Raw genomic sequence first — 24,299 nt, 5'->3', positions numbered from 1 at the left:
TTATTATTACTCGAAGAAATAGATATTTTATTTAATATACACAAAAGTCATTTATTCCAAGTAAATAAAAATGCAATTTAAATGTACATAATGAAACAGAACGCTTCAGTCTTAACAAAAACAATTATCTCTACCATGATACATTGCTCCAAATTCCTCGAGGATAAAAGTGATGTAAGCAGAAAATTTGTTTCCTTTCTTAAGACTTAAACAATTGTGACAAATTTTTGAACCTTTTATTATACCAAATACTGTGGATTTACTTATGAATACATGTAATTATATATTTCCAAACCTTTCTGTCTAAGAAAGATTATATTCAAAATTTGTTTAATGTAGAGATATCAACAATGTAATTGTATACACACAAACACACATTCTTACTTTCAAACTGTAACAAAGCAATGATTTCTAATATTCTAATAATAATTACTTCAATACAGTTAATACTTTCTATAATAACTGAAAATATGTTATGCTTTGGATTTCCACATTTCATTGGGTAGGAAAACAACACAGAAAAAAACATGTGCACTGGATATAATAAATAAACAAAGCAATTAAGATCAGATGTAGAATTTAGCACACTTTTGTGCAAGATCATTTCGATAAAAATACATGTACATAAACTTAAATTACATATATATGTATAAAATATATCATCAGGTTGTGGCAGGAATCCTCAAAAGAATTTCTAATTCTGCTGCAGGAATGCCTGGTCCCTTTATACACTTGATATCACAGGTTATTTTTCTTCCAACACGGTAACACATACTGTATACATAAATTTTAATTGATAAATACAAAATGCAAGAACATACAGTTAACATCTTTATTTTCCTGTATATTTTCAATTCATCTTCCTACACCTTCAATTTGTATAACATTTCACGGCAGTTTTTAAAATGCTCCCTTTGTTTCAACACAATGAAAATAAGATGCGAGATATCTTAGAAGCTTATGATAATTAATCAGAAATTTGACAACACAATGTATACAGGAGAGCATTTTAGAAACTTGGTCATCTTAATAACTAGTTCATGTATTGGTTGTGTGTTGTATGGTGTATATGGAGGAACAGTTTAAAAGGGGAACTTCCAGACGAGGATACCACCATCTTCACTCACACTGCAGATATATTTCTGTTGTGGACATATCCTGATCCTAGTGATTTTACCACTATGTCCCTGACCAACTGCTACTACCTCTCCTCCATCATATGTCCAAACCTGTATACAATATAGTGTATATATGTGTATATGTTATTATAGTAAAATAAAATGGATACATTATATAGAAATGATAGTGAGTTATGATGATCATTGATGTATTTAATTATCTTATACCATAAAAGACAAAAAGATATTGACTATTAACTATTTATTAACTATCCTACCAGTGACTTTCATAATATAATTCCTAAATATCAATGCATAAAAGTATCATTTGTATCATATTTAAGTCTTTGAAAGACATCTCATAAGCACAATGACTATATTCAAATTACAAGTTTGAAATTTCTTAATTCAAAAATTGTAACAGAATATTAAAAGAGATTAGATATATTCTTTGACATAAAGTCCTGCTTAAATGATAGAGAGACATACCTTTATTAACTTGTCATCACCACCAGTAACAAAGTATTGTCCATCTGGAGAGGTATCCATTGCATTGATAGATCCTGTCATAGAGCCTTCTAAACCTCTAATGGTTGAACCATCATAACATTCCCAGTAACTAACCTTCCTGTCTGTACCACTGGTAATTATCTGAGTCTCATCTTTGTTGTAGCTCACACACTTAAATAATGTGTTTGCAAAAACAATCTGGCTTCTTGATTTCTTCCTATTTAACAACATAAAGTAGCAAATTAGTGACTGTTGATAATAATGAGATATGTTAAAGAAAAAGATTTTTTTTTTGATCTGTATGTTCAATATGAAGACTTATTAATACTTGTAATTTATATAGCCAGAAATGCATTTCATAAAATCTTAAGTTAGGAATGTTTATTACATGCTTTTCGGTGGTTTATAGAAATATATCAGTGATATAAAAACTGGTAATTTCACTGTTTGAAACAGTGAAATTACCACTTTGATAATTTCACTGTTTTGAATTTAAGCCCGTTACGTTGTTTCAGTGAAATACCAGCGTGCACAGAACTGGGTACCAACTTAATGACGTGATGTCGTAAATGACGTCACGTTGTATTATTATTTGGCGTGCTTTTCATTCAGTATTTGGTTTAATGTCTTTTTAAAACGTTCTTTGCATATAATAAAAAGAAAATTTGTTTAGTTTAGTGAACACCAAAAGTTCATATTTCACTCGTGGCTGCGCCACTCGTGAAATATACCTTTTGGTGCTCACTCGGTGAAATATATTCCGATCTTACACTGAACTAAACAAATATCCTCTATATATTGATAAAAATTATGGACTTACTCCAAATTCCAGATAATGCAAGTTCCATCATTACTAGAGGAGACACATTCCTTGTCATCTTTACGTATCTTGATGTCAGAGACAGATCCTTTATGTTCCTTCAATGTGTGCTCTAGCTCATAGCATGGATCACTGCGACCATCCCACAACACATGCCAAATTCTAACCTGACCTTCACCCCCACCAGATACTATCTGGAAGTCCCATTCACCTTGGCTGCAATGTCTTGCATTCTGAGTGCATGCAATGGATGATACACCCTTGCTATGGGCAGCATTGATCTTCATCTTTAACTTTATGTCATTGCCACTGGCACCACCAAACCCAAATATACGAATAATTCCATCATCCCAAGCTGCAATCAAAAGTCATCTTATTTTATTGTTTAAAAAAAGAACAATTTTCAAACCCTGATAATTTTCACGACCACTTATATGCCTCAAATGCATTCAATGTTCAGGATCTTATTTGAATGCTGAACATTCGTTTACATCCCCAGTACTTAGGTATATTTAAAGTGACATTTTGCTCTTTTTTCATTGTCAAGTTGAGCTGAATTTACTATATATTCCACAGATTGACTCTTAAAATGGCGACTGACCAACAGTTGATATTGAAAATTTTTAGGATGAAATATAAATCTGCCTAAAATATAAAGACTGCCACTACCTTACAGTTGAATTCAGATGGATATTTACAAATATTTCCTTGAGCCATGTGACTTATTTATTGTTTATGCGTTAATTAATTTCTAAATTGAAAGGAATCATTGCAAAATGAAAACTTATTTTGACTTTCATCTGTTCACACACTATCTACCATTGGATAGGTAATATGTCACTTTAATTCTATGCTAAAAAAGTGTTACTAAAATTGTTTGATACTTAGGCTGTGGATGTTGTGAATGCAAAGAGTACATCTAAAGTATGCTATGTTATAAGTTTACCAGAATACCTTTTGTAGTTTCATATTATACTAAAATTTAACCTGGTAGGTTACAACTAATGGTAGATGGTGCATATAAAGGTTCAGAAAAAAACTGTGTACACCTAGTCACTAATCATATCCTCATTGATAAACAGTTAAATACCTGAAACAATAGCTGTTCCATTGCAAGCCAGAGCAATAGCATTGCATGTCATATTGGCAACAGTTTGTCGCTTCAACTCTTTCATAGTCTTTAAGGCCCAGATTCTGATCTGTTCTTTCTGACATGTTACAATCAACTCTGATGTTCCTCTAAATTGTAAAATAAAAATCATATTGTTGAGCAATGAAAAATTGTCAATTTCAGTTAACAAAATCATTGTAAGCACAGTCATTGTAAGATGTGTATCAATTGCTATATGGTATTTTATTTTCATAACGTGTATATTACCTCTTATCATGAATATGATATTGATTTTTCAATTAATTTTATTCACTAAAATTCTTAACATAATTCTTGTATAAAAATACATGCTTATACATGTATAGCAGAGTAAAAAAGAATTTAATCTGCCTGTCATAAAAAAACTAGCATTATGTTCATCAGCATGTGAAATTATTTGAGCTACTTACGGAGGAAAGATGACATCTTTAACTTCACTAGAGTGACAGGTTTTGATGAGTTCACAGCTATCAAAGGTAGGTTCACCACCTTTAGTTGAACACTCATACCCAAATTTGTACATATTTGCATGCTTGGTGCCAACAAAGAACTGAAATGCACAAAGATATACAAACATTTCAGTACGCCATTATCTTGGGTAAATAAATGAAAGAATTACTAATATATAACAAGAACTTACTTTATAAAAGTACGAAAAAAGAGAAAAAAACATTTTGTAACAAGAACTTACTTTATTATAGTAAAAGCAATCTTTTATTACAGTAAATTCAGACCTGACACTTTCTTCTTTTGGATATTTTTAAAAAAATACTGAGCATTTCATGTTTTATTTCCTAATAGGAATCTAATTATATTTTCAAGATATATGTATCAAGTAACTGTATCTACCTTCACGTTTCAAAATGGTATACTATGCTTTTATAATTAAGTTTCGGACAAAGATAAAATATGGAAATAACAAAGGGCAATTACTCCAACACATACACTTAAGAGTTGAAGTTCCTATACTATTTGTGATATGCCCTGGCCAAACAAAACAAAAAAGATGGTAAAGAAATGGAAAAAAGGCACAGATCCTTATTATGTTTTGCTGTTGTTGTTGTTGAAAGAGTCAAGGAACATTATTATAATTATATTGTTATGGAATAAATTTCAATGTCTTCTTTTGTTATTTATACTGTTACCTAGCCCTCTATTACTTATGCAATGCCAGACAAATGGACAAGCTGACTCCAATATAAACTCTTGCAACTATTTTTCCCAATTCATGTGTTTTGTAGATTTAACTAGCAGTTGGAGAAAATATTGTTCAATTAAAAGAAATTTGAACAAATCAATGGATATTGTTACAGTGTTCAATCTAGAGCGCGCCATTGCGCCATTGACCCCCTGAAAAGGCCGCCGGCGCAAAACAAAATCAACTGTGGGCCCGACGGGCGCACTCATAGAAAATGCCCTAAATGACATTAAAATGCTTTCTTAAACCTGATTAAGTACATAAAAGAAGTGTCTTGTGAATAATATTAATAAATACTGAATTCAAAACTGAAGTTTGTATTGAAAAACAAGAGCATGTTGGTAAGATAGTTTACCGCACTCGGTAACCCATTTAAAACCTTTATTGCTACGCTCTCTCGGTCCGCGTCTGTAAATACTATGTAGACTTGTTCTTCGTACCGTAACTATTACTTACTTTTGAGTCACAGTTTTTATAAGCAAAACAAATCGTCACAGATAATCCAATACGTGCGTGTAGTTATAGTTTTTTCACGGTCAAAACAAATAAATATGTAATAACTTTCCAAAGGAAAAAAAATATATACCGTATATATTTGTGAAAAGTGCGAGTTAATTATAGAGAAGTGTGCATAAATCAGTGTTCAATCTAGAGCGCGCCATTGCGCCATTGACCCCCTGAAAAGGCCGCCGGCGCAAAACAAAATCAACTGTGGGCCCGACGGGCGCACTCATAGAAAATGCCCTAAATGACATTAAAATGCTTTCTTAAACCTGATTAAGTACATAAAAGAAGTGTCTTGTGAATAATATTAATAAATACTGAATTCAAAACTGAAGTTTGTATTGAAAAACAAGAGCATGTTGGTAAGATAGTTTACCGCACTCGGTAACCCATTTAAAACCTTTATTGCTACGCTCTCTCGGTCCGCGTCTGTAAATACTATGTAGACTTGTTCATCGTACCGTAATTATTACTTACTTTTGAGTCACAGTTTTTATAAGCAAAACAAATCGTCACAGATAATCCAATACGTGCGTGTAGTTATAGTTTTTTCACGGTCAAAACAAATAAATATGTAATAACTTTCCAAAGGAAAAAAAATATATACCGTATATATTTGTGAAAAGTGCGAGTTAATTATAGAGAAGTGTGCATAAATTATTACGAACACGCCTTCATCCAATTAAAAAAGTCTTAAAGATGGAGCAATCAAACACGATTGGCTAGGGAGTGTCTGACAATCGAGTAAATTAACTTTGATTGGTCTTTGGCTGGTCGGCACTAAAACATTGTGCATATCATTAATCAATACAGACATCTTAAGCGTGACGTAAGAACTGCTGCCCTGACAAAAGATCAAAGGTACCGGTATGTCAATATACATTGTCTTAGCACCTGTTGACACTTTGTTTTTCGCTTGGATATATTGAGAAGAGTAAATGTTTTTACCGACTATTGTAAGTTTATATTCTTCATAAACAAAGCTAATTTCAAAATATGATTTTCCTTTAGAGTCACAGTACCTGTGCTCGACCAGCCCAGTGCTCGACCAATACTTCTATTTGTGTATGATTTATGCATTAAAGTGAAAAAACCCTGGGAGTTTGTGTGTGCTATTTGTACCTGACCTGTAACCTCTACACCATGTACAAGTACTCCAAGTTTGGTAGAAGATTGACCATTTTTCAGACAATATTAAACAGTACAAAAATACAATTCTATAATACAAGTAGTAGTAAAAACTATTTAAAACACTGAAATAATGATAATTTAGGGCAAATGTGGACAATACTTTGTTAAATTGCCTTTACTTTTATGACTCCAATTGATTTCCATAGGAAAGGTGTTCAAAAATTATCAAAACCCTGCTTTCCATAAAAGGCAGGGGCTATGAACATGTAAACAAATATGGCAGCTGTACGGAAAAAAATCGGGAACACACCACTTAAAGCGTAGACAATTTGTATATTACACTAATTATCACACTTAACTATGTTTGCAGAATGATTTAGTAAAAAAAAATATGAGAATAAGTAATCTCAAACACCCCAGTATATGCAAATTCCAAAACTCTTATAAACACTTTATTTGTCAATGTATAGCATTTCCTTTGTATCATATTTGCTCTCATATTTTCATCTATAGACACTAAAACATAAATGTTTCAAACTATTTTTGAAATAGAATTGTTGAACTTAAAAAGTCATATCTGTTTTTAAGAAATAAAAGTTCTGATAAAGATAAAACCACCTGGTCGAGCACTGGTTTGGTTGTCTGAAAAATATAGTGGTTTTATGCCCTATATACAACTCCGTGGTAAATTGTATCCTAATCTGTTTTATTAAAACGCTTTAGCTTATTGTGAGTTTGAAAGGCCCAGCTTTGTAACAAAAATAAGTTTCCCAGCAAACCTTTTGTTCTGAAAGAGTTTTTATGTGATTTTGTGAAAAACTGGTTGAGCACTGGTACGGTGACTCTATATGTCGGGCGCTGATTAAAAAACTGAACATTATTATCAAATATCCCTGGTAACATTAAAATAAGATTCATATTTTTCTTTGAACATTATGTCATCGCGCTTCTTTACCAATCAGTTCTTAAAATTGAGCCTGTATCAACGCTAATGTCATTTTTTTAGTTGAGTTGTTTTGAAATTTTGCAACCGTTTTTGGTCTAAATATGGTACGTGAACAAGTAACTTAAAAGATACAATACCTTATTTGAATTTGATGTTCATTTTAAGTGTGGGCCCCCTTTTTTCTCAAATGACCCCCTTTTGAAAAGTTTATGGGCCCGAAGGGCCCCCTGGGAATTTGTTCTAGATTGAACACTGTTGTTATCAGAAGTTTGACTTAATGTAAACTGGTAACTTTACAACAGAATAAAGCTGATCATAACATTAATTACCTGGTGTCCATTTCCTCTGAGAGCTATAGATGTGATAGCATTGTCATGAGCATGACTGTCAGATTCATCCTTCCATGATCTGCCAATGATATTATTTGAATGAGAAACACTTCTTATCAGGTTTAAACATTTATCATTCTATTTGCATATTTTGCAAGTTTTGACAAATATTTCATTAATTTACAATTGTCAACAAAAATTCTTGCTGAACCAGCTTTTTTCAAACATATAATAAAGAAATTTAAGTGTTCAGTGGTGTCTCTTTATTCACTGTAATCTATAAAACAATGACAAATAAATATTTACCTCACTTGTTTTGGTTTAACTTGTTTTTTAGAGCCTTCACCGGGCAAAGGGAACTTGAGCTCTACCAACTTTCCACAACCAGTTCCAACAAGAAAGTTGTTATTTTTCAATTGAGCTAAGGCAGTGACTCCCATTTCAAAGAGTTGTTTCTTTTCAGGAGCACAGAATTGGAAGATTTTTGTTTTCATGTTTATAGCAAAGATGTCACCTGTCTCTGTTCCGCAGTAAAAAAATGAATCATCCATCTGTAATAACAAGAAATTCCAAAATAATATACATCATGTATAAACATTATAATCTAACAAAATAATTACCAGTATTTTTAATGAGCTCCACTAAAGTCAAAGAGCCTAAAAACATAAAATTATAAAATCTTGCATAGATTATGTGATGCACTTAAAGTGGAAAATATGCAAAAGATAATAAAAAGATAATAGATAAGGAAAATAGTGAAAATTGCACGAATTTCAGTCTGGTTCGAGTGAAAAGCGATGCAACACTTTTCAAGTTTTGGTCATTGTGCACAATAAGAATAATAATTCTGGAAACCAAGCAAGGAAATGATGTGATCTATTTGTCTAGTCCTACATCAAATGGTAAACAAATCTTGAAAAAATATTGTCAATCTCTTCATGTAAAATGAATTAAACCTCAGAGGAATCCCTATAAAAATTCTTCTACATGTATATACAGTACCAGTAAACAATAATTGTAAATATTGTCTACACAATCAAATCCCAGCTTATTTCTTAATTCCACATCAATGGGTGGGAAAATAATTAAAATACAATAAGCTACATATACATATAAGCTAGTTAAAGCTTGTTTTCTTACATCTGACAGCAAAACAAAATATATTGAGTACATTTTTTTATAGATTTCTAGTATCGTTTCCCATCACAGTTGACCCTTTAAAAGAAATATATACACTTAAAAAGAGATGTAACTTACACTTATACATATACACAAGAATTTTCTTTTGTTCTGTCCCAAGTTAACATCTTCTGGTCTGATTTTTCTATCAGCCACATTCAACTTCCACACTCTTAATGTAGCACTTAAAATTAAAAAACCTTCATTATCATATTATTATCTTAATAATTACAGATCACTACTTATGAGTAATATTCAAATCGCAATAAACATTATGTTTTTTTATTTTTAAAGTCATTTTAGATGTATTTAATAATGATCTCATCAAGATAAATTTAAGTTTATCTCAGGCTAAACAAGAGCGATCAGTGATCACATGTGTCGCCTCATGATGGCCAATTTCATGATGGGACAAGTTTTGTGACAGACGGAGAAGTGATCGGAGTAGTGGCGACATAAATTCCTGTAAAGTTAGGATGAAATTGCCCCAGTATTTTATGAGGAGTAGTAGGGACAAGTTTTGTGACAGACGGACAGACAGTGCACAACTAGACTTGGTACTGATCATTCCTGTAAAGTTTGGATAAAATTGCACCAATAGTTTATGAGGAGTAGTCTGGACAAGCTTTTGTGTATCTGGCAACACACAGAAAAAAAACACCTTTTTATCAAAGAGCCATAACTCGGCCAAAAATCATTCAAGCGGTAAACCCGTGCAATATGCGCAAGGACTTGAGCTGCAGATCAATCTTATAAAGTTTTATTGAAATTGCATTAGTGGTATAAGAGAAGTAGTCCGGACAAACTTTAAAAATAAAAATTATCAAAGGGCCATTACTCTTACAAAAATCATTGAACCGGAAAATGCTGACAATATGCACAACTAGACTTGGTACTGATCATTCCTGTAAAGTTTGGATGAAATTGCACCAGTAGTTTATGAGGAGTAGTCCGCACAAGTTTTGTGACGGACGGACAGACAGACGGACGACGGAGAAGTGATCCCTATATGTCGCCACTACTCCGTAGAGGCAACACAAAAAGCATATTTCTTATTGTCCTCTTGGTCTTGCAATTTTTGTTCATCAAAACTCCTTTCAAATGAAATCATGGTAATTGTTTATCTTATCATGAGGAAATATTGTAAACATACAGATAAAGGTTTTGTAAAATAAAAAAAAAAACATCACTGTGATAATTGCGTAATATTTTTGAAAGGACTGCTCTATTTCTTCCCTGTTGAATCCAAATAAGCATTATGATAAGCAAAAAATTTCAATTGTGCTAAAATAACAGTTTTACTTACTCCCCACCAGTGACAAAGAGGTCATCAGACTGGTTTGAGAACTTGACACATAATGTATTGCCTGCACTCTCCACTTGAGCAGGAGAACCACAGATCGCATTACCTGTGGCCATATCCCATATAACAACACTGAAATAAATAAAATAATTAATGTCTATTATAAAGAATAATTTGATTATATCTGATGAATGAACAATTCATTATAGAAAACATGATGGTTTATTCTATATTTATAGCTCTTTAATATGTACGTCTTTCTTTGCTTATGATTATCTAGTGAAAGTTAATTGAAAGACAAAAGTGTCATGACATTGTATGATTACTAACACATTTTAAATTAATTGATTTCTTTTTTATTATGCATTAAAACTGTACACAGATATTGTATACTTTCAACACAAAAAAAAATAAAAGGCTACAAACCAGCCATCATCGCAACCTCCTAAAGATGCCAGGTACAGGTCATTTGGTGAGAAATCAAGAGCCTGAATGTTCACTTTATGTAATTCTAATGTGTATAGACGACTTTTTGAGGCATAATCCCAAACAATTGTTATAGCCTGTAAGAGAAAGGTTTAAACTAAAATAATAAATAATAAAAATGAAATAAATGTAATCAATAAATTACAAAAAAAAGGAATTTAGTAACAAAAATTAAAGATTTAGTATGCTTGAAAAAACCCAAAGCCATGTATGCATGCAAAGAATTTACATAGTTGTTAGATTTCCATACCTTGAATCCCATGTATGTTTTCTGGCCTGATGCTATAAGATGACCAGATCTGTTTGAAATCGAGATACAAGTAACCTCATCTGTGTGACCCCATAGTAAAGTTGGTCTTCCATTACCACTTATATCCTCTATGACAACAGCACAACCAAGTGGGTATATGATATGTTGTCTGTCTGGGTGAACCTTTAAACCATGAATTACTTTACCTATAATTAATAAAAGAAAAAACATTCATGAGATATATTTACAAAAGTAATTAAGTTAAGACAGGCACCCTTTTACACATCATGTAACAGATATATAATGTAACATTCAATCTTCCGTGTAAATGCATTTAAAATTTTAACTGATTTGAACAGCATAAAACATTTTATAAGCAGGCCAATTTTTGATACTTTCGTCACAATTTTTTGTCAGGTGAAAGCAGTGACAACATTTATGGTACATTTTTTTAAAGCACTCGATCCTGTTTGAAAGTCTTTAGAAATTATGTAAAACAAACCATTAAATTACTGTCATCTAAGACACCGACTAATTGAAATTTGAACACAACAACCATTTATCTTTTATTGTTTAAGATTATGTAATATACATATATATTATGGTTTCTCTACAGTATATGACAGTTTGACAGACTAATTTTTTATGTGTCTGCTTATTTAGTTATCCATTTTTTTTTTTAATAAACAAGATACAGATTCATCGATAAGGGCCCAATATGGGTCCAATATATACTGCTAGCAGGGTAATATTTAAAAGAAGCATGTGATAGAACAGTCATTCCTACATTTGCAAACTATGTCAGGAGGATAACTGAGAGCTTGTACATTGATGGGTAGGGGGGGTAATAAACTTTTTTTCATCCCTTATATATTACATCTGGACACATTTAAAGCCTGAGCCCACAGGGCTAGGGATTCCAGGACACATTTAAAACCCAAGCACAGGGCTAGGGATTCAAAAGTCTTAGGGCTTCTGCATATAATTATTAAAATAGGTGACACTAATAATAAGCACACAAAGTTATACAAAACAATACAGTTTACTTGCTTTAAACATTATAACAACGTTTCTAGCATAATAATAGACAAACATGGCTAATTGGTATCATCGGGTGTCCTTAATTAAGTTCTATCAGGAGTGAACACTATTTCTTTCACTATTAACATTTGAGTGTAGGGCAAAAGCCCCCCGTCTAAAAATGACAAGGTGGACAAAAGCCCCCCCATTAAATTTACACATAGGACAAAAGCCCCCCCCCCTTTACATCTTTTTTCACACGCACAGCCGCTCAAATTCATCAAATTTCACATAAACTTTTAAATAAAAATGAAAAGAATTTGTTTTAATGTTTATTTATAATGTATATATTGAAGTGATAACAAAGTATATGATAACAGATGAAATAATGCATGCATGCGATACTGAATTCATAGCTTTTCATATACACAACAAGGGTCAGAAGAGTAGTAATGTTAAATCACTTTTGTAAAGGGATCAAATTAATATCCTGAGCACTATGTCACCTAAATGTGATGTCCATACATATCTTTTAAACACATAAAAAACACAACTTTAATGCACTATATGAAAATTTGATTGACCATGGGGGGGGGGGGGCTTTTGTCCTACCTTTACTTTTTTATGAGGGGGCTTTTGCCCTTAGTTATAATGTGTAAATTTCATGGGGGGCTTTTGTCCACCTTGTCATTTTTAGATGGGGGGGGCTTTCCTCAGGGAGGGGCTTTTGTCTGTATCCCTTAACATGGCTTTTGTCCGTATCCCTTAACATTTTAACCATGACTAGAATACATTTCCAGTCTCACCTTATGGTTATAATGTTTGGACTATTTTGCTTATCTTTTACTAACAATCCAATGTGCTCTTAATTCCTGTCTATAACACTTGTGAGAGGGGTTTGCAGTATTCAGAGATTTAAAAAGTTAAAATGGGTAACCTGTACTGGCATGCGAGCAGTTCCCGTACAAAAATCGTAGTTACTTAAACATTATTTTTTATTACGCTCACTCACCAAAATTTTAATGTTACACATTACTATTCAGCTCGTCACACAAATCATGGAAATTCCATCATGTTCTAAACATAGAATAACCCTTACTTATGAGGCCTCATATGGGGTACCGAAATTATCCATTATTTTGTATGAAGAGAAGTAGTTCCCGTACATAAAATTTAACCCATTATAATTATACAATTTTGTTATATCGGACCTATTTTTCAATTATAATTGTTGAACAGACCATTTTCTAAGAGATAAATAGATGCAATTCAGGAAATAGAGCGAGTACTTAACGCTGGTATCAATTACCTGGTACCGTTACCCCAACGCATTCTCATGCAATGGCATGCTTGTATGCATGATATTTTACGCATCAAAGCCATAAAATTATTTAATATAGTAATATTGATCAAAATTCTGACAATTAAACAAGTTTTCACCACATTGCCTACTTATCTGTAAACAGGTGGTATTAGTGGAAAACCCTTTAACAGGCCTCACGTGTAAGTATTTTAGCGCATGCGCGCAAGGACGGAATCCCCCAGAGAAAACAAGGTCACGTTTTGACAACGCACAGGTGAAAGTGATTTAAAATGAGACTTTTATACGTACTGCCGAACTGACACTTAGATTTTGTCTCTTTTATCTATCTTCCATATAGTCAAACCCCTGCTGGGGACCTAGACTTGACGCGCGTCAACTGACAAGAATGTTAGTAAAAGAGTTGAAATAAAAGAATATAAAAGTAAAGGAAATGAGTATATTGTTAAAAACAGGTTAAAAACAGAAAAGGTATTTTTAAGGAGACGTATGTTCAATCCGGCTTACAGCCAGACTGAACTCGGGGCCAGACAAGTTTATGATTTCAGGTGGTAAAGCATTCCAGTGGACAATTGTTCTTGGGAAAAATGAATATTTATAGTAATCAGTTTTAGTTTGGACTTGTTGGAATGCATGGAGATGGGATGTTCTAGATGATCTTGTAAGAGGGACGATATACTTTGGGAAAGGAATAGCCACCTGGTCATGCAGGATGTTGTGAAACATGACCAGGCGTTGGTCAATACGCCGAAGGTCAAGGCGCCTCCATTGAAGGGAAGTCAACATGTCAGTGACACTTGACATACGGCCAAAGTCATGTTTGACCCACCTAGCAGCCCTTCTCTGGACTGACTCTATCTGGTCAATGAGAGTTCCTGTGTAGGGGGACCAGACCGTGGAGCTGTACTCAAGCTGGGGTCTGACAAGTGTCTTGTATGCTGTTGACTTTAACCTTTCTGAGTGAACCTTGATGTTTCGGCGTAGAAAACCAAGTGTTTGATTCGCCTTTGTTGTGATGTTGTTTATGTGTTTGTTCCATGTTAAATCATTTGATATTGTAATGCCAAGGTATTTTGCAGATGGAACTGTTTCTAATGTGGTGTTATGTAGGAGGTATTTTGTTGGAATGACTGTTTTTCGTTTTGTGATTTGGATAACCTGGCATTTTGATGGATTAAATTGCATGTCCCATTTTGTTTCCCATTGTTCAAGTTGGTGTAAGTCATGTTGAAGTAAGCTAGAATGAGAAGCGACAGTCAGAGATAGATAGATGGCTGTGTCATCAGCAAATAGGCGGACCTTAGAGGATTGGACATATTCAGGAAGGTCATTTATGTATATAAGAAATAAGAGAGGTCCGAGGACCGAGCCCTGGGGAACACCGGAGGAGACTGGTATGGAGCTGGATGTGGAGCCATTTACCACCACGGACTGTGACCTGTTATCAAGAAAACCTTTGATCCATTTAAGAGTCTGACCCCTTATACCGTAGAAATGCAGCTTATACAGGAGTTTTTCATGGTTGACCATATCAAAGGCCTTAGAGAAGTCAAGAAGGATTAAGTCTACTTGGCTTCTCTGATTTACTGACTGTAGAATATCATCTATAAGCATTAATAACTGGGATTGACATGACCTTTTTTCTCGGAAACCATGCTGCAATTCATAGAACAAGTTTGATCTAGTAAAGTGCTTTGTTATACTGGAGGAGACAATGTGTTCCAGGGTTTTACACAAGATACAGGTAAGAGAGATAGGGCGATAGTTGGCTGGGTCTGACTTGCTACCTTTTTTAAAGATAGGGGCGACATTTGCCATTTTCCAGATGTCTGGTAGAGTGCTGGACTGCAGTGATTTCTGGAAAAGTTTGGACACTATAGGGGCTAATTCTTTACTGGTATTTTTGAGCACTATGGGTCTAATTTGATCAGGTTCTGCAGCCTTATGGGGGTTGAGGTTTTTTAAAAGCTTCTCAACACCTTTTACAGAGATCTTTTATGCATCTGCTTGATTTGAAATGAATTTTTGAAGATTGCAAGTAAAAATCAAGCGTTTAAATGAAAAATACGGGTACTGCTTCTGTACGGGAACTGCTCGCATGCCAGTATAGATCTATAGACTATACCTGATAGATCTATTTGAAGAAAATATTTGACTTGTTCTGTTGTTATTTGACTTGTAAATCTACATGTAATTTAACTGTATTTATTTTAAAGAAAAAAAACATAGTCTACACTTAAACTTTGTTTGTTCAAAATAAAATGATTCACTAAGAAATCGACACGCACACAACAGATAATCAAATAACAACATGTTGATAAAACTGAATAGATTCTACTCGTATCGATTTATTCTACTGATTATTATTTCAAAATTATTTACCATTAAACCCATCTATCCTTTCCAATTCCAACCTTGGAACTTCATAAGCTTCTTCGACTTGTTGTTGCTCCATATTAAGCGAAGGAGGTACACTATAATTTTAAATCAAACCTCCTTGTCTTTCTGGCATGAACATACAGCTTCGAAATCACTGGTTGCTACCGGTAACAATATGGCCACCTAACAACGCCACCTGCTAGACAAGAGAGACAACTCCAACTTTTGTTTTAGGTCGCAAAACCCTAAATGTTTTTAGATTGACACCACTAAATAATTTAACAATCCATCAGAAACAAAATGGAGTTTAGTTTAAATATAGTTTATTTCAAAGATTTTTACAGTATATATACAAATAATACTAATAAGTAATGTACATGATTAAGGCATGAATTGTTGAAAAATGTTGTTGGGTCCGAACGCTGAGCTTTTAAAGGCCTTCCCCTTATGGAGTTTGAATGTCTTTTAAAATTTAGATTTATTTCGTTGTAGAATACATATACGTGGAAATTTCTTATATCAACATGTACTGTACAAACATTTAAAACATACATGAGAATAAATAACCATGACATGCACACCAACACAAAGGATTGCTCAAAAAAGGGAGACTTTTTTTCCATTCTCTTCCCCTGTGTAGTTTGCATGACAAAATTAAAGAGCCTTTATCCAGTGCAAATGAGTATTTTCAATTAAATATTAACACAGTTAGATTTCAATTATTTTAACACCGACTAGAATTACAGCATTGCATCACATTATTCATGTTAAAACATAATAAATGAAGCAAATGATAAAATTAATAAGCATTAGATATTTTACCTTAAGACAAACTTCAATGAAATAATATTATTATTCAATTATAAACTTCATTATATCACAGTCACAAACTTAAACCTTTTGCTAAAACATTTGGCAAGATACCAAGACGCAGGAATGAGAACTTAAAAATAAGTATTGCGAGACGAAAAGAAATGCGTCATATTACATATTAATTAAAAGTGTTAAATGATTAACGAAATTTGTTAAAACCATTTCTATACCGAAACAACCTGATATAAATTTAACGTTGGTACAACTCATATAAAAAGTAAAAAGTAAAATATAAAAAGTATTGACTGTCCGTCAGGTACTTCTTAACAGATACTTTGAAAGAATGTAACCTGCCAATGCCAGATAATTCAGCTGGCAAACTGTTCCACAACGAACAATGCACAAAGCAGAAGGACTTGAAACCAAAACCTAAATTTGACCTTTGGGATTGCAAATGCACCCTTGTTACTAAATCTGGTCCTGTAAGAATGGGCAGTGTCCTATGGGATGCAATATTCTTCCATATAATCTGGAGCCAGACCATTTTAAAAACATGACAAAGGATAATCTGATCTGTAGACACGTTTATTGACTGGTAACCAGTTGAGTGAGCAATATGTGACCTGGCATCAAGACATCAGCTTATTCTGAGTTACTTCACCTTTATTTCTTAAGAACTGGGCAGGCCAGGATACCATATTGAACAGCAGTAATCAAAATGACAGTGGATTAAGGACATAACTTAGTATGTTGAGTAAGGTAATCCTTTTTGCGATATAAATATTTCAAAAGTGCATTAGCCTTCTGCAACACTGCCGTAGCCATAGCGTCAAAACAGTATGATTCATCAATGGTTGCTCCGATATATTTCAACGAAGAAGTTGGTTTCGGAATTCTTTACATATTTTAGCGTCAAAATGTGTGTCAAACAATAGCTAGTGAAGAGAAAAGGGGACGAAGTAATACAACTGAGTTTTCATGTGTAAACATGTGCAATTTTACCATTATGCACATGTATTCTAGGGATAATGATTTGGACCTTTGCTAAACTATTTTTTCCCCATGTCAGGTGACTACAATGTTTATATGGTTGTCACTGTCCCAATAAACTGTAACATGCATACTAACTATTTTCATTCTTCTTCTTTTTTCTTCTTTGGGAATGGCAAGCAGTTCTTATGTAAATATGTGGACGTGTTAGAAATGTGATAGATAGGCCTCCTAGAAGCTACTCAATTAACACTTACTAGTACTAGTAATGTATTATCTTACTAATAAAAAAATTGGGAAACAAAAGGTTTGACTGAGTGAAGGTTACATTTTAAAAAATCTGAGATATTTTTGTGCTTTACTTGTAGTTTACAATGTATTTGTTACTTTTTGAAGTGGTCTTTCAGCATCTATATGCCAGTTGTTGTTTTTGTTGTTTTTTGTTGGTCTCATAAAGCAGCTAAATTACCAATCAAATTCAAACGCAACTATCGGCGATAAAAGCAGTTGAAATAGAAATCAAATGATGAAATGCATCATTTAAAACGTTACTTCATGAATTTTTGTGCGACCAAAATTGCCAGTTTGCTATAACTTTTTGTTTTATCACAATAAACTTCCAAGGTAATTCCCCAAGTCGATCAGTTATGTAGTGAACAAAGTTTGAAGGGATAAAAGACGGGAAATGTCCATGCCCATGGAGATTAATTAGTGTATGTATATCGATCTGTGCCATGCCCAAACTTTCATTCCAGTTCATTAATGCAAATGTTAGCTAGTTCTGATAATTTATAAATTGTAAGTTTGTAACTATGCACTCTTCTAAAATTATCAACGTCAAACTCATATAATTTGAGAACGTTAAGAAAACTGAACACATTGAGTATGTTTTCATATAAAAGCAAATCACTAAACATCATTGTTGTTACTTATAACTACAGTGTAACACTGTTATAGCGAACTCGTCGGGACTTTTGACATTTTGCACACATTATCCATAGTAGCTTAAGGTCTTCAGCGTACCCGTTTATATATATGACATGACGTGAACGCTGAAGATAACCCCGTAGGGAAAGTCCACCAATAATCGTGCCAGGAATCTGACACGCTCGTATTTATTTATCGAACATGCCACGAAGTAAAGTGAAGCATACCTTGATAAAACGATATATAATCTGTTGATAAGCCAAGGATGGACAAATAAAAATCTTATTAGGAATATAAACTACCTAATAGTTTCCGACAGGTAAAAATTTCGGCACTTGGCCGCCATATTGCCAAAATGTTTGACCACGTGATTACGAGATTGACCTTTATGAACCCATGTGCCTCCAATATTTTTATAGATTACTTTTTTTTAAGATGTTGAATATTATTTACTGACTGTTATATTCAATAAAATCATATTTAAATACTAAAAAATTTATGAAAATAAAAAAAAACATTATCTTGAATAAAAATATCGAAATCATGTCAACAAAATGTTCTAAATATAGTACACAACTCTATTCAAATCTGTTCCCGCGAATGACGTCATACGAGATCTCGCGTGACACTTGAATGTCATGGCCGACTGTAGTCGGCGAAAATTGATGTTTTACAGTTAAATAGGCAATTTTAATGACGGTATTAATATTTTATTACTTGAATTGGTATAGAACGATATTTAAATAATTGTTTTACCGTAAAATGCACAAGAATTGATCGGGTCAAGTGTATTTGCAAGTGAAAAACAAGAATAAATCAACTTAGGTTATTCTGGTTAGGTTTCGTAACGGGTCTAATCCAAAACTTTAATGCCGCATCTGATGAAAAACAAAAATGTTAAAAAGCGGCTTATAAAGTTTTGGAAGCCAGAACTATATCCATAGTTTCTTAAAAACCAGTATAAGGAATAAAAAAATCCTGGGAACGGCTTAATGTAATATTGCTAGAACTTGTTGCCCAACCTATTTGCTTTGTTTAATTGTTCTATTTTGCGTTTATAAGATATGGTTATTAAACTAAAAAATTTATTAACGGCAAATATATAGCAAACAAAATAACAAACAGCTTACACGCACAAAGATTTAAAAGCAGTTATATTTATTTATTCTTGTTATAACCTTATTGTGTAATAAATACAGTAATAAGAAGGAAAAACAAGACATGTCCACGGGCAGAATGTCGAGCCCGCTCGTCTTAATTTAAACCTGTACCTGTAAGCTTCAGATCAAGAAGAAAGGTGTATACATAGGTACACATCCTCTATATAAAAAGGCAAAATCTTGACATTGCATTATCTTAGGTGACCTTGCCCTCTGACCAGTGACCTGGTTCATGTGCATGACACGAAGTCTTATGATGAACTTTTGTGCCTAAAAAACTCAATTCATTTATTTGAAAAAGCCTCCTTGTACAAAGAAGTTTTGGCATGGACAAGTTAATTTGGATGGATGCACGCACGCACAAACAAACACTGAACAGCCATTTTGACAATTATGTCGAACCCAGCGCAAGCAAACTTGACAAAACATCTCTGACCACTAAGCGTAATACTTCAAAGCATAAGCAAGATACAATGCTGATAACCAAATTTGAAATAACAACTCTTGTGACCTTAACCTTCATTTTTACGCAAATCCATCCATGTATATAGAAGTTATACTCACAAATAAATGTTTTAATTTGTTACTTGACCTATGACCTTAATGTAAGACCTTGACCTTTGCCACAGTCACCTGAATTTTTCATTTCTGAAGAGAATCCGCCTCACTATGAAGAACATTTGTCATAAGTTATATTAAAATCCCGGCACGCTCCGGACACGGGTTTTGGGCCGACCACATCCACCGTCTGAAAGTGTGGCCTTGACCTTTGAGCGGCGGTCCTGGGTTTGTACCAAATTATTCTGTAATCCTTTAAAGCTTAAGCAAAAGAAAAAACAAACAAATTTAAATATTTTCATTTAACCTTTGACCTCTTGTGACCTTGATCCTCATTTTCCGCGAAAAAAAAAACAACTCAATTCAACGTGGAGATAACTTGTGCTAGATTATATTAAAATCCATCCATGTATATAGAAGTTATACTCGCATGTTTTTTTTATTTTGTAATTTGACCTTTGATCCCTACCTGTGACCTTGACCTTTATCACACACACCTGAATTTTATTGAGCGATACTCCCCTTCACTATGTTATATTAAAATCCCTCCATGCAAGTGGTTGTGGTAAAGCTCCGGACACGGTTTTTGCGCTGACCCCCAAGTGTGACCTTGTTCTTTGACCTGGGTTATGTGTGCGACACACCACCAAAACATTGTGAATATTTGTACCAAATTATTTTGTAATCCTTCAAAGAATGAGCAAGATACAAAGTCAACAAATTTTAATATTTTTATTTGACCTTTGACCTCTCGTGACCTTGACGTCCATTTTGCGACCTCTCGTGACCTTGGCGTCCATTTTGCGCTCAACATGGAGAGCATTAATTTTGTGCTAGGTTGTATTGAAATCCATCCATGTATATAGATGTTATACCCGCAAATGAATGTTTTATTTTGTTATTTGACCTTTCAGCTCTAAATGCGACCTTGACATTTACCACAGACATCTGATTTTTTTGCGCGCACATACACTAACTATACGCCAAAAGTGACGACTAGGTCGAGCTCACTGCATTAATGTGCAACGTAGAAGCTATTATAGACGTGACGTTAAAATAAATGTTTCAATAAACATGAAGACAGATTGGCAGATTTTTTTTCATATTGAAAGAAATTGTAAAATGCCGAAAAACTATAAGAGTTAATATTGGTCGTTTAGTAACTTGTATGAATTGAACAAAGAAATATAAACAGAACAATCAACATCGAAACAGTTTTGGCAGATAAGATCACAGTAACCCTGTCCTTTGCCCAAAAAAAGGGGTCATCTGCAGCGTAAGACAAACGCACCTATGACATTTGAGAGCGGGGCCAATGGGTTGTCGAGTTATTGGTTGGAAACCGTTTCAGCATACAAAATCAACGTGACCTTGACCTTTAAATCCGCAACCCCAAAATGAAAAGTGGTAATCTACTGCCAAACAACAATGCTCCTATGAAGTTGAACGGCAAGGGCCCATTGGTTGTCCAGTTATTGGTCAAAAACCGTTTTGACCTTGACGTTGGACAATGTGACCCCAGGAGCAATAGGGGTCATCAACTGAGTAAAACAATGCACCTATTCAGTTTGAGGACCATGACCCATGGGTTGTCAAGTTATTTGTCGGAAATTGTTTTGATATACAAGGTCAATGTAACCTTGACCTTTGAGACCTCGACCCCAAATTCAAAAAAGATCATTTACTGCCAAAGACCAATGCTCCTAAAAAGTTTAAGGGTCAATGGCCCATGGGTTATCGAGTAATTGGTCGGAAACCAGTTTGGCATACAAGGTCAATGTGAACTTTGAGCCCTCGAACCAAAACTCCAATGGCGTCATCTACTTCCCAAGACCAATGCTTCTATGAAGTTTGAGGGTCAATGACACGATATATAGAATAAACTTAATAAAAAATCCCGGCATAAGACCGAAATACCGTATGGGAAGACTAACAGAAAAGGGCCGAGAAGTTGCAAGTGTATTCAATATTTCATGAAAAGATAAAATCATCTGCAAAATAAAACCTTCAAAAACGTTCATGCCATTGCACGGGCAACATATCCTTAGAGTAAAGTATACGACTACAATAGAACGAACTAAAAGTACTGAACGATCTCCAAGAAGTTTATTTAAACAACTAAATTACAGTCGACAGTTCTAAGAGAAAATTTATTCAATCTTATGTACGTACAGCACATCGACATCCACCAATACATAAATATATTTATGGCATCAAGGACTATAAGAATCTTACACCGGCTGCCGGTACAGACCGGAATATCTAGCTCGAGGGTAACTGTTTACAGCGGTAACGAGGCTCTGTCGAGTTTCTGCTAAACAGTTACCCGAGAGCTAGATATTCCCGTCTGTACCGACAGCCGGTGTTTGATTCTTTTTCTTGCATATTACTTGTCAATTATTTTCGGAACAGAAATTATGAAAACTGATATTCTCATTACGCACTTTTTTCTTATAGTAGCGTATGAACATACAACTTCATTCATAACGGAAAAATGACGTCATCTTAAGAACGCGATTCAGTCATAAAAGGCGCGCATCAATGACGTCATTTAAAGCACGCGACTTGTCTTACATGGGGTGTGTAAGACAGAGTTTTCTAGCACCGGTGTAAACGGTAGATAATCCTGTCTGAGATGCAAGAAATAGTTATATTAGCATGATTATATACAAGTTACACAATTTAAGGCAGTGTTACAAAAGTTGAAATTTCACTTTTTTTATTGAATCGATAAACTAAAATGTTACTGATAGTGCTCTTCTCAAATAAATGCAATACAGGTGTAGTTCTTCCTAGAACGCGGCATTTAAATATTCTTGTCGTTTACGAAAATCATGTTTTATGTACACTGAAACTTTATATATTGCAATGGTTTACTTTCAGTTTTCAATAGTTAAACTTGGTCTAACCCGGTAATACCTAGGGATATACCTAATAGTAATGTATTATAAAATCTACTTTCCATGAAAATGATATTCAACTTCTATTGTACTTTATTCGCATAATTCACACGGTCTATTTTGTCATAACCGCCTTTGGGGCATAAAATCTTATTTAATAAGTTTTAATAAATAGCCGTCAACATGATCAAACCATCAAAAAAAGAAATTGAAAAAAAAATGTGATTAAAGGAATTCAAAAAGGTGGGTGTGCAGTTTCATTAAGGCAATGTTTAAGGATTTGTTTACCAGGTACGTATATTAAAATTCATCTACATGCCTTAATGTACTGAGAACTCAATAGGTAAAGCGCTGGACAGTGATTCGGGCGACTCGTGTTCGACTCGTCTATAATAGACGTTGAAATATGAAGTTTTTTCAAAACGGCTTATATTAAGGTTATTTTACATATATGATCAGTACATGTGCTGAGATTGACAAATATACATTTTATTTGGATTTTAAAGGCGTATTCTACACTAGCGTAGGTTCGATGTTTTTAATAAATCCAAGTAAAAATGGTCTTAAAACAATAATAATAATTTTTTTTATACCTGTTGTAAATTCAATAAATATAAAATAAAATTAAATAACAATATATACACAATCGCCGCGGAATAAGAAATACAATTAAAATTAATAAATAACTTGATCTTAAAAATATGACTAATTACTATGAATATTGAATTATTTATTATTTATTTCATGTAAGAAGAAGAAAATAACGCTTGGCAAATTTCATCATAAATCACATTTTTAAACGCGAGAACTCCGGCGGCAGTTTTTAACAAATGCACGGCAGCACTAGCTTCTATACAGTTATTACATAACTTTTTAGGCGCAATGTCAGACAGTAAGGAAGATTTATATAAAGTACGGCATATATATTATGCCCCAGCTCTAATGCAATGAACAATGATTTTTAATACACATTAATAAAGCGCACATTGAAAATATGTCATGCCGACACGCGCGTAACCTAGCTTGTTTCCATTCAATTCTGAGACAGCCGTAATCAGAGAAATGTAAATATTATTGAAGATTCATACTATAGTCTATTTCATATTATGTGGAAGATAGACACTATTAATTTCCTATGACGTGCCATACAACTTCAAATACAAACTAAGAAATATAAAAGTAACACAATAAAGTATTATTTGCAAAACAAATACGAACACAGTATCTTTTGCAGTGATGAAACTGTAATAAACATTTTATATTTGAAATAAACTTTAGACACTGACTTGTGCATTGTGGGTAAACTC

The 24,299-nt window shown here is 33.6% G+C and overlaps 1 protein-coding gene across 1 annotated transcript; it reads right to left on the bottom strand.

The window, feature by feature from the left end:
- Positions 1-15,836, bottom strand: LOC132759696 (cilia- and flagella-associated protein 52-like). Its single transcript, XM_060751514.1, has 12 exons — positions 15,648-15,836; positions 10,925-11,130; positions 10,615-10,751; positions 10,192-10,320; positions 8,964-9,069; positions 8,013-8,257; positions 7,707-7,785; positions 4,009-4,148; positions 3,539-3,687; positions 2,449-2,803; positions 1,608-1,845; positions 1-1,229 (listed from the first exon to the last, which is right to left on the bottom strand). The coding sequence occupies exons 1-12, from the start codon at positions 15,718-15,720 to the stop codon at positions 1,083-1,085; spliced, it is 2,004 nt and encodes a 667-aa protein (XP_060607497.1). The 5' UTR covers positions 15,721-15,836; the 3' UTR covers positions 1-1,082.
- Between the last annotated feature and the right edge of the window lie 8,463 nt (positions 15,837-24,299).

This window comes from Ruditapes philippinarum, unplaced genomic scaffold (assembly GCF_026571515.1).
Source record: "Ruditapes philippinarum isolate M1 unplaced genomic scaffold, ASM2657151v2 ctg2306_1_1_1_1, whole genome shotgun sequence".
Taxonomy (NCBI): Eukaryota; Metazoa; Mollusca; class Bivalvia; order Venerida; family Veneridae; genus Ruditapes; species Ruditapes philippinarum.
Note: the sequence above shows the minus strand (reverse complement) of the source record. Positions and strands in the feature narration are given on the sequence as shown.